The 14,841-nt window shown below is 43.6% G+C and overlaps 1 protein-coding gene across 1 annotated transcript; it reads left to right on the top strand.

The window, feature by feature from the left end:
- The first annotated feature begins 9,601 nt into the window (after positions 1-9,601).
- Positions 9,602-11,130, top strand: LOC119772125. Its single transcript, XM_038268428.1, has 5 exons — positions 9,602-9,649; positions 9,765-10,457; positions 10,590-10,706; positions 10,787-10,827; positions 10,921-11,130. The coding sequence occupies exons 1-5, from the start codon at positions 9,607-9,609 to the stop codon at positions 11,044-11,046; spliced, it is 1,020 nt and encodes a 339-aa protein (XP_038124356.1). The 5' UTR covers positions 9,602-9,606; the 3' UTR covers positions 11,047-11,130.
- The last annotated feature ends 3,711 nt before the right edge of the window (positions 11,131-14,841 follow it).

Genomic DNA, 14,841 nt, shown 5'->3' with positions numbered 1-14,841 from the left:
ACACGACATCCACCGGACCTCCATGTGGAGAAAGAAGATTTTATGTTCTGCTCCGATTTCTTCACACTAAGACACAAATAAGTGACATCTCACTGGTGGCGTCTTCACAAAGTTCTGTATGCGCACAACATCATCCAACACAGGCACTTTAGCTACCTCCTTGGTCATGTCAGGACCAAAGATCTCATTTACAATAGCTTTACAAGCTGGCAGTATTAATGTTGGGAAGGTTCTCACCATACACCATGTACAGCGGAGTCTGTTTTTTCATCCCTGGTAAAAGTAAATCCAAATGAAAGAGCTTTCGCTGTATTGCCTTGCACTCACCGACTTGTCTTTTTTTTTTTTTTTTTGTCAACCCCTCATACAAGGACCTTCATCTGGGTCAGAATTTAGTCCAGGGCCGTGTTCAGCATTTGCATTTTATCTTGTAAAAAACTTCCTGATCACTGTCACTTCCTCTTGTGCTGAACTCCCAAACTGTCTGTCGCTCGATTGTCATAAGAGGCAATTATCAAATTCTGCTGCCACCCACTGAAATAGAAGAGCATTACATTATCTGCCACATTTAATTAAAGCACAGACACCCGGGAATGGTTAACTAAGTGATGTTTGATTATTTACCAAGGCACAACTGACGATCTCTCACAGCACAATAGCGTGCAGTGGCACACTGGTTGGAAATCACTACTCTAAACCATATTATCAAAGTAAGTGGGGTTAACAGTACTGGGGAGCAAAATGGGTCATATAGCTCACATGATAGCTGCTCCTATGATATGACCCAAAGGGAAATGGAGGGACTAACAATGCATGGACACACAATGGTTTATAAAAGAAAAATGGCCGCCCCTACATCACATAACCACAATGAGGGATCAAAAAGGGCTCACAATGCTAGCAGCTCACCTTTAGCACTTTAAAAGAGAGAAAGAAAGGAAAAACAAAAATCCAGAAGCAGCCATTCACACTTTCATTCACACAAACACACACTTCCTGAAACCTGCCTTCCATTCAGAACCTTTGCTTATGAAACCATCAGCTTGAAAAAAACAAGAGTTTCAATTAAACACATACAAAACTGAATAAACTACACCCACCCAAGCTAGAGAACCTTTACTATGTGTTCAGTGGACGGGAGGAGGGAGCAGCATGTTGTCCTTGTCTGATCCAGTCCATTAACCAGTCTAATTCCAAGGCCAGCTCTCGGAGAGATTTGAATCACTCTGATGCAAACCATAAAGGGATTTGGTGACTTATAGCAAGTCAGCAGCTCACTGGCAATGAAGCCGTAAAGGGTTGGCTGTGTTGATGCCTGATGAAAAAATATTCCTAATGTAACAAATGTACACAAAACTAAACCAGACACATTTTTCCCAAAAAAAAAAAACACGGTTAGTTCTGAGCTTAAAGTCCTCCTGAACCAGAAGAAACAGGCTTTTAACTCAGGAGTAACCCAGCGAGATCTCCAATGGAGGATCAAGGAGTCAAAAAGGACTATGGAAGAAAATAGAGTAACAGCTGGCACAAAACAACGTCAGAGATGTGTGGAGGGGACTCAAGAACTTCTCATGCTTTGGGCAGGGGAACATTGCTAGCAGGGCTGGAGAGAGAGACACCAAGTTTGCAGAAGAGCTAAACATGTTTTCACATGTTTTGAACCCCCTCACACCAGCCCCCTCCCTGCCCAAACTCTCCACACGTCTCCAAGCACCAGGACACCAGAGACCTACCCTCCCCCTCACTGCCACTCTCACCAACCCCCGGCCCAATAATGCCCCCACCCTCTGACCTGGTTTCAGACTCCTGGACTTCTGACCCCTGCTTCTGAGTCCTGCATGTTCTCCAGGGCTGCAGCCTGGTCTGCACCCATTGCTTGTTGGCAGCCCACCGGCTGGATCCTACCTTGTTCTATGGCTATGTACGGAACTTGCAAACCAGGTTAGTTCTGTTGGGATCTGGAGCTGTTCCACCTTTCTCCAGCAGAGTGCGCCGTGGATCCTCCTGAACTGAGCCTCCAACACACCTGAGCCGCATCTCGTCATCAGAGGATCCTCTCCTATTTAACCTGCCTTCAGACCTTGCCTCAACGCCGCAGTGTTGATCCAGTTAGGTTAGCACCTGAGCCTAGCAAACTAGAATCTTAGTTATCTCTGTTGAGATCAGATTCTAATTCCTCCTTGTCTCTGTTTCACAGGAATCCTGTTTCCCTTGGAAGCTCTGGATGAGCTTAACCTGCCAAGCCTGCCCTCTGAGCCAAACCTGAAGACTCTTCTCTGGATTCCCCTGCAGCTCTTGGCTAAGAGCTGGAAACCAAAATCAAGGTCTGCCCTCAAGTCAGAAGTAAGACGCTGAAGTGGTTATTGGACTCTGCTGAACTAAACAGTCTCTGGACCCAACAGTTCCTCTCTCAAAGTATAACCTGGACTCCTCAAGGTATTCTTCAGAAACTCTCAAACTCAAACTCTTCAGTCCCAGAGCTAACTGAACTGTCATCCTTACAGACTCCAGTGAACCTGCCCCCCGGCCTGAACCAGTTCCAGTGTTATTTTCCATGTGCTTGTGCTTTAATAAACTTTGTCAAACTTTTCATCAGACTCCGTTGTGTTCTGCATATTGGGCTTTTCTGAACGCATCATGACAGAACACTGCGGCCAAACACAAGGCCCAGCAGACCACCTCCGTCGTCGGCTGGAGGAGCAAGACGCTCAAATCCAAGGACAAACTCAAACCCTCCGTGAGTTACATACCATGGTCAATTACCATAACCAAATGCTGCAAAGTTATGCTAACTACATGAGCAGTGCTAACGCCTCGTCGGCAGCACAACCTTTTCCGGGTCCAGTTCCGCCTCTGAGTTCATTGGTTGTGACGTCATCACCTGAGTTCCGCCCTAGTCTTCCTGAAAAGTTTTCAGGTAACATGAAAGACTGTAAAGGATTTTTGTTTCAGTGCCGACTTATTTTTCAGAACTCTCCTGGCAGTTTCCCAACTGATCAGAAAAGGATAACATTTATTCTGTCCCAACTAACCGGACGAGCCCTAGAGTGGGCGGAGGCAAGGTTTGCCTCCGAAGATAGCCTCAGATGTGATTTTTCCGAGTTTGTTTCTGAGTTTTCCCAAGTGTTTAATCAAGAGTCCGACCAAACAATTGACTCTCGTGCTTTGTTGAATCTAAGACAGGGAAATTCCTCTGTAGCGGATTTTTCCATCAACTTCCGGGTCAAAGCCTCTGCTTCCGGATGGAATCAATGTGCTCTTAAAAGTGCATATTTCAAGGCTTTAAATGACAATATTAAAGATGAACTTGCAACCCTTGACGAACCAGCGACTCTAGAGGAATTAATCCGTCTAACTATTAGGTTGGATAACAGAATCCGTACTAGAAATAATTCAAGACAAAGGAATCAAAGTTTTTCTGTGTCAGCCCCTGCATCTAATAATGCAACTGTTTTTTCTGGTCCCACAGAACCTGTTTCCAAGCCGAGGTCTAAAACCCAGTCACTCTCTATGCCAGTTCAGGTCTCTCACGCCGTGGAGACGGAAGCCGAACCCATGCAGGTTGGACATACGAGGCTAACTCCTGAGGAGAGGCTAAGACGTTTTAGAGGCAAATTGTGCATCTACTGTGGTGAGACTGGCCACTTCATCGCTTCATGCCCAGCTAAGTCAAAAGCCGGGGCCCGTCAGAGGATCTGAGGAGTCTGACGGGCCATTTGAATTCTGAAAGATCTCCTCATCTGATGCTCCCAGCCACCTTGTTTTTCTCAGACCAGAATCTCACTTTATCTGCTTTCATTGACTCAGGCTGTGAACGTAATTTAATAGACTCTAATCTGGTTCAGCAGCTACAAATCAAAACTATCCCTTTAACCAAGCCTCTCAGTGTCTCCGCAATTGATGGGAAGAGACTCCATTAGGTTACCCACCAAACACAACCTCTCGAGCTATTGATCTCAGGTAACCATCGTGAAACTCTGACATTTTTTGTTCTTCCCTCTGCATGTTCTCCCTTGGTGCTTGGTTTTGAGTGGCTGGAACGACATAATCCCCATATAAACTGGGCTGATCGACATATTGAGGCATGGTCGACCTCGTGTCACGAAACGTGCCTTCGTTCTGCAGCTCCCGCTGTAAGGTCCCCTAGAGGCGGGGGGGAGATGGATTCTCCTGACCTTTCTTCTGTCCCGTCCGAGTACCATGATCTGGCTCCTGTTTTCAGTAAGGTCAGTGCTACGTCCCTTCCACCTCACAGACCATATGACTGTGCGATTGAACTATTACCTGGAGCTCCCCTGCCCAGCAGTAGACTTTACAATATTTCCAAGCCAGAACGAGAAACTATGGAAAAATATATAAATGAGTCCTTAGCTGCTGGAATAATCCGTCCATCTTCTTCTCCGTTGGGTGCTGGTTTCTTTTTTGTGGGCAAAAAGGACGGTTCTCTTAGACCTTGTATCGACTACAGAGGCCTTAACCAAATTACAGTTAAAAATAAATACCCACTTCCGTTACTAGCATCAGCCTTCGAACCAGTACAAGGGGCTACTGTCTTCACTAAGCGCGATTTAAGGAACGCTTATCACCTGCTCAGGATTAGAGATGGTGACGAATGGAAGACAGCCTTCAAAACTCCTTTGGGCCAGTTCGAGTATTTGGTTATGCCCTTTGGTCTCACTAACGCTCCAGCATGTTTCCAAGCCCTGGTCAATGATGTTCTCAGAGACTTTTTAAATGTCTTCGTGTTTGTATACATTGATGACATTCTAATCTATTCTAAGAATCTTTCTGAGCACAAGAAACATGTCCGCCTGGTCCTGCAAAGACTACTGGAGAACAAACTTTTTGTAAAAGCCGAAAAATGCGAGTTTCATCAACCTTCAGTCACCTTTTTAGGGTTTGTGCTCGAGGGCTGGCAGGTTAAGCCATCTGAAGAAAAAATAAAAGCAGTTTTGGATTGGCCGGTACCTGAAAACCGTAAACAGCTGCAGAGATTCCTGGGTTTCGCCAACTTCTACCGTCGATTTATCAGGAACTACAGTCAGACAGCTCTACCTCTAACAAATCTAACTTCAGTCAAAAAGACTTTTCTGTGGACCCCCGAAGCACAAAACGCTTTTGATAAACTAAAGACTTTGTTTTCCAGAGCCCCTGTATTAATCCAGCCCGATCCAACCAAGCAATTCATCCTCGAAGTGGACGCCTCTGACTCTGGTGTAGGAGCAGTGTTATCCCAAAGACTCGACTCTGATCAAAGAGTTCACCCTTGTGCATTTTTCTCTCGTAGACTTCACCAGCAGAACAAAACTACGACGTTGGGGACCGTGAACTTCTGGCCATCAAACTGGCATTGGAGGAGTGGAGACACTGGCTTGAGGGAGCTGAACACCCGGTTTTAGTATGGACTGATCACAAGAACCTAGCCTACATCCAGTCCGCCAAACAAGCAAACCCTCGTCAGTCAAGGTGGTCTCTTTTCTTCTCTCGATTCAACCTCATAATCTCTTACAGAACCGGATCCAAGAACATCAAACCCGATTCTCTCTCTCGTCTTTATTCCGTTGATCAATCCGAGACGCCTAAACCCGTTCTCCCTGCTTCCTGCACTGTTGGAGTGGTTACCTGGGAGATCTCCGATCTCATTAACTCTGCTCTGGCTTCAGAACCTGACCCAGGTAACGGTCCTCCAAACAGAACCTATGTCCCTTCCTCTTTCAGATCTCGCCTGAATCAATGGATGCATACAGCTAAGTTTTCCGCTCATCCGGGGGTGAGCAGAACCATCGCCCTAATTTCTAGACATTTCTGGTGGTCTACCCTGCACAAAGATGTGAAAGAGTATGTTTTGGCTTGCTCTATCTGCGCCAGAAACAAAACCTCACATCAACCACCCTCAGGTCTGTTGCATCCTCTTCTCGTACCAACTCGTCCCTGGTCTCACATCGCCATCGACTTCGTCACTGGTCTCCCAATCTCCCGAGGTATGTCTACAATTTTCACCATCGTTGACCGATTTTCAAAGTCTTGCCATTTGATCCCTCTCAGGAAACTTCCCACGGCCTTCCAAACCGCCCAGCTCCTTGTGAAACACGTTTTTCGACTCCATGGAATTCCCCAGGAAATTCTTTCTGACCGCGGACCTCAGTTTATCTCCCAAGTCTGGAAGGCCTTCTGCTCAGCTCTCAACTGTAAGTCATCTCTCACTTCTGGCTATCATCCACAGTCCAACGGTCAAACCGAAAGAATGAACCAGCAGCTCGAGTCTACTCTCCGTTGTCTGACTTCCAACAACCCCACCGACTGGAGCCAATACCTCACATGGATTGAATATGCCCACAACTCTCTCAAGTCTGCTTCCACCAGCAAGTCACCTTTTCAGGTTAGTCTCGGATATCAACCTCCTCTTTTTCCAGCAGACGAGAGAGAGATTTCGGTTCAGTCCGTCAACCATCACATCCGTCGCTGTCAGCGAGTCTGGAGAGACACCATCGCTTCACTCAACCGTTCTTCTGAGACCACCAAACGCTTCGCTGACTCTAGGAGACGTCCTGCCCCAGAGTACGTCGTTGGTCAGGAGGTATGGCTCTCCACTCGGGACATTCCCCTCAAGGGGATGTCTCGCAAATTATCTCCTAGATTCATTGGTCCGTACAAGATTGCCCAGGTGATTAACCCTTCAGCCATACGCCTGCACCTTCCTTAGAGTCTTCGCATCCACCCCACGTTCCACGTCTCCCAGGTCAAACCGGTTGTCTCTAGCCCTTTGTGCCCTCCATCCGACTCCCCTCCACCCGCCCTGGAAGTCGATGGACATCCTGCCTTCACCGTCCGCCGGATCGTGGACTCCCGTCGGCGAGGTCGCGGATGGCAGTACCTCGTCGATTGGGAGGGCTACGGTCCGGAGGATCGCCAATGGGTTCCTGGCTCCTACATCCTCGATCCATCTCTTACAGAGGATTATGAGCGCTCCCGCCCGTCGACATCCTCTGGACCGCCAAGAGGCGGTCGTTGAGAGGGGGGTACTGTTGGGATCTGGAGCTGTTCCACCTTTCTCCAGCAGAGTGCGCCGTGGATCCTCCTGAACTGAGCCTCCAACACACCTGAGGCGCATCTCGTCATCAGAGGATCCTCTAATATTTAACCTGCCTTCAGACCTTGCCTCAACGCCGCAGTGTTGATCCAGTTTGGTTAGCACCTGAGCCTAGCAAACACCTGAGATCTTAGTTATCTCTGTTGAGATCAGATTCTAATTCCTCCTTGTCTCTGTTTCACAGGAATCCTGTTTCCCTTGGAAGCTCTGGATGAGCTTAACCTGCCAAGCCTGCCCTCTGAGCCAAACCTGAAGACTCTTCTCTGGATTCCCCTGCAGCTCTTGGCTAAGAGCTGGAAACCAAAATCAAGGTCTGCCCTCAAGTCAGAAGTAAGACGCTGAAGTGGTTATTGGACTCTGCTGAACTAAACAGTCTCTGGACCCAACAGTTCCTCTCTCAAAGTATAACCCGGACTCCTCAAGGTATTCTTCAGAAACTCTCAAACTCAAACTCTTCAGTCCCAGAGCTAACTGAACTGTCATCCTTACAGACTCCAGTGAACCTGCCCCCCGGCCTGAACCAGTTCCAGTGTTATTTTCCATGTGCTTGTGCTTTAATAAACTGTCAAACTTTTCATCAGACTCCGTTGTGTTCTGCATATTGGGCTTTTCTGAACCCATCATGACAAGTTCAGCTGTGTTTCCTATCTCCAGTTTCCTGCCTCAGACTTCCTAGCAACTGTTTCCACAGACTTGTTTTTTTTTTTTATAAATGTTTTCAGAGTAATCCCACTGTCTGTCTAGCCGGAATTCTGGGTTCTGGGTCGTTACAGACAGAGTTGGAGGAAAAGCTGCTATTTCTTCACATTCAATGCCATATGTCCGCACAAGGTCTAAAGCAGTGTTTTTCAATCCTGGTCCTCAAGGTACACTGCCCTGCATATTTTAGATGTTTCCCAGCTTTCACACACCTGTTATCAATTGATAGCAGATTATCAGGCTTTGCTGAACTGAAATCATCTGAATCAGGTGTGCTGAACCTCGGAAATATCCGAAACATGCAGAGCAGGGTGCCTTGAGGACCAGGGTTGAAAAACACTGGTCTAAAGTATGAAGATGAGAATGTGTGGGACTATTCACATTCTCAAAAAAGCCAATAATGTCCAAGATAGCATCAAAGGATGCCTTCAAGGTGTCCCTTTTAATATCAGCATGGAGGAAGAAATCCCCCTCTATAATGACCCTGTCATTTTTAACACTGAATCAGATAAGAACTCTGAAAACTCATCTAAAATTTCAGAGTAAGGACCTGGTGGATGATACAAAGTTACAGAACAAAGAGTTTTGGATGTTTTGAATCAATCAGGGAACTGGGGGTTGATAATCAAAAGAGTTGTAATTATTAACAAACTTTGGACTAATCAGTAAGTCAGACTGAACGATAGTTGCTACTCCTTCTCCTCGGCCAGAATTTCTGGGTATGTGAAAATGTAAATAATTAGAGGCAATTGCCTCATTTATGCTGACATAATTCTTTTGCTGCAGCCAAGTTTCTGTCAGGCAACATAAATCAATGTGATTATCACAAATTAAGTACTCGTACTCGTACTCGTCCTCTCCCGCTTTATCCGGAACCGGGTCGCGGGGGCAGCAGACTAAGCAGAGACTCCCAGACTTCCCTCTCCGCAGACACCTCCTCCAGCTCTGTTGGGGGAAGCCCTAGGCGCTCCCAGGCCAGCCGAGAGACATAGTCTCTCCAGCGTGTCCTGGGTCGTCCCCTGGGCCTCCTCCCTGAGGGAGGCGTTCAGGGGGCATCCGAAGAAGATGTCCGAGCCACCTCAACTGACTCCTCTCGATGTGGAGGAGAACCGGCTCTACTCTGAGCCTCTCCCGAATGACCGAGCTCCTCACCCTATCTCTAAGGGAGAGCCCAGCCACCCTGCGGAGAAAGCTCATTTCAGCCGCTTGTATCCGGGATCTTGTTCTTTCGGTCATGATCCAAATTTCATGACCATAGGTGAGGGTAGGAACGTAGACCGACCGGTAAATTGAGAGCTTTGCCTTTTCGCTCAGCTCCCTCTTCACCACAACAGACCGGTGCAGCGTCCGCATTATTGCAGCAGCCGCACCGATCCGTCTATCGATCTTCCGCTCCATTCTTCCCTCACTCGTAAACAGGACCCCAAGATACTTGAACTCCTCCACTTGAGGCAGGGACTCTCCTCCAACCTGAAGGTTGACTCCTGCTCCGCTTGTACAGAGAACGGAACTACAAAAACATTTTATATATTTTTAGTGCTAAGCCTATATGATTCTTCACAAGGCAATATGCTTGCCTATAGATGGAAAGATAAAATAGATAAAGAGCAACCTAAACAGCAGGCCAGAGATAACAACCCTGTTACTCGAGCCTGTCGACAGGCGTGACCTAAACAGATACAACTTAAAACCTAAACAAATCATAAGCCGAGTTTAAAAAGTATCCGTTGCTCTTAGCCAATCAGAAGCACCCCTGAATCTTCTATAAGAGCTCAGTGAAGCTGTGAACTCAGAATATAGACCGCCTAACTAAAGAAATGGAGCCACTTTTTACTTTTCTCTTGCTTCTTTTCAAACTCTGTGAGTATTAATCAAATATTTATTTGTGTTTCTTTATGTGCTGCGATTATTCTAAATGGAAATAAAGTACATTTACAAGGGAAAATAAAAAAAACATTTAATGATTTCTTCACAGGCGAGCTTTTTAATTTCATCAAAACCTATGATATCATTCAGGAGACTGGGATTAGGGCAGCTAATGCTGGAGAGACTGTGACTTTACCCTGTTCCTGTCAGCATAATGCTATAACATATTTTTTTTGGTACCAGCAAAAACTGGGACATAAACCTCATCTGATATCTAACCGCATGAAGCACAGCAAAGAATCCATCATCTCCCCAGCATATAAAGATAGATTTCAAGTTCTTTCAGAGCCCGAAGAAGGACTCAACAATCTGATGATCATAGATCTTAAGCCGTCGGATTCGGGGACATATTACTGTGTGATTTTAGCATTCAACACCATTGAATTTGGACAAGGACTCTTTCTCCATATCAAAACAGCTTCATCAAACACCCAGTTGCCTATTCAACAGTCTGCATTGAGTCCCCTACAACTCGGAGACTCACTAAATCTGAGCTGTAGCGTGTCTGCTGAGCCATGCAAAGGAGAACAGAGCCTCTACTGGTTGAGACATACTGCCTCCCAACCCTCACTCATGTATCCCAGTGCAAAAAACTGTATAGGTCTTAAAAACGGACCCCTTCATTGCACTTCCAACCTTGAGTTAAATTCTGTGATGTCCTCGGATGCTGGGACCTACTACTGTGCTCTGACCTCATGTGGGATGGTTGTATTTGGAGAAGGAACAAATGTGGAGATTTTAGGTATGTAATCTTTGCAGGTTTCCAACCAGTTCAACACAATTAAATTGAATATTTCTTAGTCTAGGTTAATATAATATAACTATACATGTGAAGTTTTATTTTGCCTTCTTAATATGTTGACCTTCACTACAGCGTCTTCTTTCCTGGTGTATGTCCTGGGTGTGGCTGTTGTCATTTCCATCATTGGGCTCCTTTTTTTGTCTTTCCTGAGGAACAAACTTAAATCCAAGCTATGCATGTCATGCGCAGGTAAGGTTTAGAGAATTAATCTGCATAATTTATCTCGATTCTACATTTTGAACTGTTTATTTACACATTGTGGGTTTTAGGGACGAGTAAACCACAGTGCTCTGAAGCCCTTGAGATTACTGTAAGTAAAGCAACATCTTTATCAAAAAAGAATTATGATATGCTCTCTTCCAGTGGGTTTGCCAGTAAATTATACTTTTTTTGTGAATATCAGGAAAATCAGACAGAAAATCTGCATTATGCTGCTCTGAATATAAAGAGGAAAGCTGAAGGACAGCAGCAAGAGGACGACCCTGTCAGCACTTGTGTGTATTCAACAGTGAAGAGCAGAAAAGAATAAAGCACCTCCTTCATGGCTGACCCTAAAGGAAGAAACACAGCCATCCAAATCAATAAAATCAAAATGTAAAGAATGGAATTACATTATTTTTGTGTGCAGCTTTTTGCATTGGATGCGTTCTTAAAATATCCAATGGCTACTAAACTCATATGTAAATACAAAGAGCTAAAAAAAAAAAAAATCCCCCGTCTATTAATATCTCTAACAGCACCAGGTGTGAAATACTGTCAGTTGTGACGTCAATGTTTTTGCCTCCTCTTCTGTGGTGATGGTGGCCTAAATTGCACTGTAGAAGTTTCCACCAATGGAAACAAAAGGTTCTTCACAGTTAAAACACAGGAAGGTTGGCCCACACTTTGTTATACCAGATGCTAGCTTAGCAATTCAGCCTGCTGGTCCTCCAGAAGACTGTACAACCCAAGAAATATCACAAGAATGTAAATTGACAATCATTATACGGACAATAGGTAAAGATAAACAAATGTCCTGGACCTTTAAAATAGTTATCTTGCTATATTAAAAGAGTAAAGCACAAAAAGATTACTGGGAGACTGAGGTGTACACCTACTCAAAAATGTATAAGCAAATAAAGTCTTCCAACCTTGAATCAAATGTGTCTAAACAATAAATGACAGCCCAATGTATCAATTAGTTATTCTCACATCTGTAAATACAACACACACACCTGATTACTGCAACAATCTCTGTATAGGTTTGCCTAAAAAGTCCATCAGGAAGCTGCAGTTGATCCAAAACCCTGCTGCCTGTGTTTTCACTAGAACTAAGAAAATAGAGCTCATCAGCCAGTTCTGCAGTCCTTACACTTGCTCCCTGCAGCTCAGAGAATAGATTTTTAAAATCTTGTTAGTGTTTAAATCCCCGAATGGATCAGCATTTTGGTCTTCCAGTTCAAATCTAGTCTGTTCACCCTTGAACTAGAACTTGAACTAGAACCAAACATGGGGAAGCAGCATTTAGGTCCTATGCTCTACTTATCCATCCTATATAATTCATGAAAAGCACTTGGTGCTACATAAATGAACTTGCCCTGCCCTGCCTTGAAGTCTGATTTATGACAGACCAAAGTTACAGGTTGCTATGAAATCCTAGTTTCAGCAGCAAATAACACTGACTTAACATAAATTTATCCACTCCTGCTCCGCTTGTGCAGAGACTGGATGGCCTCTAGTAAAGGGCCTCTACTCCATACTCCTTAAGCCATGCATGGAGAATGTTATGGATGGTAACCACTGCACCAGTCTCCAGTCCATGGGCTTCGTCCCCAATGTCGTATCCATCCCAAAGCCTTGCCACTGTGGGGCTGTTTGACCACCTTGGTGACTTCAGCCTGGGTGATAGATTAATCTAGCTGTACCCAGTCCCAGCACCTAGTCTCTTCTTCCGCCATCGAAGTCCTGTCAGCCGGATTCAGGAAATCCTCAAAAAATTTCTTCCATCATCCAATGATGTCCTCTTTCAAGGTCACCAGTTCCACACTCCCACTAATGCTTGATTTCAGCGATTGCCTCAAAAATTTGTGCAACAAAATATTAAGATGGTTACCCTTAACTCAATATTTTGTTGCACAACTTTTTGAAGCAATTAATACAATCAAAATGATTTATATAACTGTCAATAGCTGTATTTCCATTACAGATGTTCACAAATCTATTTTGATTTTGCTCAATTCAAATATGCAAAGTTTTGTAATTGTTATATTTCATTAAAAAACTGATACAATAACACATGAATACATTTGTTCAGGTATGTCCACATATCAGCCACTGCTCTAGTGGGCGCAATCATCCTCTGATCATTTCCAGTCTTCTTTGGTTTTAGACAAGTCATTATGGTCCAGCTGCAGATCATGTGACCACTTTCATAAGTGAAATGTGTTTCCATACCAGTCTTGTAAAATACAACAATTTTGATATGACTGAAAAACTACCCAATTACACAGTACAAACATTTTATCAAAAAGCATGAGGTTTTTCAAAATCTGGGGGTTTCAGTTTAGTGAATTTGTGAATTTTGGTGAACTTCAGAATATCCTTACGTTTTCTCCTAAGCCATTCTTGGATATATTTAGCTCTGTGTTTTGGGTCAGTATCCTGTTTTACGACCCACAATGACCTGCAAGTAGGACAGAGCCTTTTGGCTCTGGGCAGCATTGTACCCAAAGATACAAAACACTGTGTTCCACATGAAGCAAAGCATCCCATAAACAGAGCCTCCTCCATGTTTCACAGTAGGGACAGAGGTTTCTTTTCATTTATCATATTATATTATAGATCATACAGCTTATGTGCCTTGGCAAAAAGTTTTTTTGTCTTAAATGTTTGTCTCATCTATCTATTGGACATTTTTCCAGAAGCTTTTTGGTTTTGTCAGCATGTAGCTTGGCAAATGTATCATTTGTTTCAGCGTCTTGGTCGTTTTCCCTATTAATTCCACTTTGGCTCAAACAACAATAGATGATGAAATCTGACACAGACGTCCCTTGAGCTTGAAGCTCACCATTAATCTCTTTAGAAGTTGTTCTTGGCTCTGTTACTATTCATAATATCTGTCTTTTTGATTTGTCATCAAGTCTTCTCTTGCAGCCATATCCAAGGAGGTTGGCTACAGTCCCATTGATCTTAAATGTCTGAATAATATGTCCATCTGTAGGGACAAGAACATCAACCTGCTTGGAGATGGTGTTAAAGCCATTCAAATCTTGTCTATAAATTTTATTTCTGCACTCCTGAGAGAACTCTTACCCTCTCGACCTTTGTTCTTTGTTGACTGTGGTACACAACATGTCACCAAACAGTGACCACCTGTATCCCTACATAAAGGCCCACTGGCTGATAACAATATTTTAGACAGTTATTTTCACAGTTATGTCCCTTTTAGTCTTTTTTTCAGTTTAATACACTTCCCTTCCAATTGTGTTGTTTTTTTGTTTTTTGTTTTTGTTTAGCTGAGTTCTTACTTCCAAAAGAATGAAACAAAATAAAATAAATTAAATAACTGATACATCAGTATTTTTTCAAGGTTTAAAAATGTATCACCAAAGTCCTAAAGGTTTTAAAGCATAATACCTATATATATTTGTCTCTTGACATGTAGAAGATATATAATCCTGCAAGCCTTAAAATCGTCTATACACTAAAAACAGACAAACAAACGAGTCCTCTCATAATGTTGCAAGGGAAAGTTATTTTGTCTCATCCGTGTTGCATTAAAATAAGATCACATTGATTTAACAAATAAACTGGTATAACTGAGAATAACTAAAACTATAGAAAGAAAAAAATAACAGGCCTAATAACAGATCCATGAGGAACGCCACATGATAGGGGCCATTTGTACACAATGGGTCACCTTGCCAAAATGCAATTCTTTAGTACAATGATATGCTATGAGCTCCAAGACATTACCCTCACACAAATTCAATATGAGATGCATTTTCCTAAATATACTTGTAATGTTATATTCAATAACAATTGCAACTTATGCATTTATCTTCTGTATATAGGAAAACATAAACCTTCTAAATATAAGAAACAAACGTATATCTGAAAGTACTCCTAACCTTGTATTCCTCATACAGTCGTTCTAAAATTCTCTTGAAATTTATCTTAATCCCTTTTGAAGAAAAAAGAATAAAACAGAGCTCAGGAAGACCCTTTTCTAGCAAGGCTATGCATTACCGTTTCATTTTTGTGTATGCACGTTCATGTGGATGTAGCATTAGCAGACTTAGCAGTTAGCCAAATTTCGTATACCATAGTTTTTTGGTCCCTTACA

This window comes from Cyprinodon tularosa, unplaced genomic scaffold (assembly GCF_016077235.1).
Source record: "Cyprinodon tularosa strain WSP-4 unplaced genomic scaffold, ASM1607723v1 ctg70, whole genome shotgun sequence".
In the NCBI taxonomy this organism is placed as follows: Eukaryota; Metazoa; Chordata; class Actinopteri; order Cyprinodontiformes; family Cyprinodontidae; genus Cyprinodon; species Cyprinodon tularosa.
Note: the sequence above shows the minus strand (reverse complement) of the source record. Positions and strands in the feature narration are given on the sequence as shown.

Excerpts from the sequence above, each read along its gene's own strand:
- LOC119772125 (XM_038268428.1), top strand. The coding sequence starts at position 9,607 with ATGGAGCCACTTTTTACTTTTCTCTTGCTTCTTTTCAAACTCT. Across the intron at positions 10,458-10,589 it reads AACAAATGTGGAGATTTTAG|CGTCTTCTTTCCTGGTGTAT; the intron begins GTATGTAATCTT and ends CCTTCACTACAG. Across the intron at positions 10,828-10,920 it reads CTGAAGCCCTTGAGATTACT|GAAAATCAGACAGAAAATCT; the intron begins GTAAGTAAAGCA and ends TGTGAATATCAG.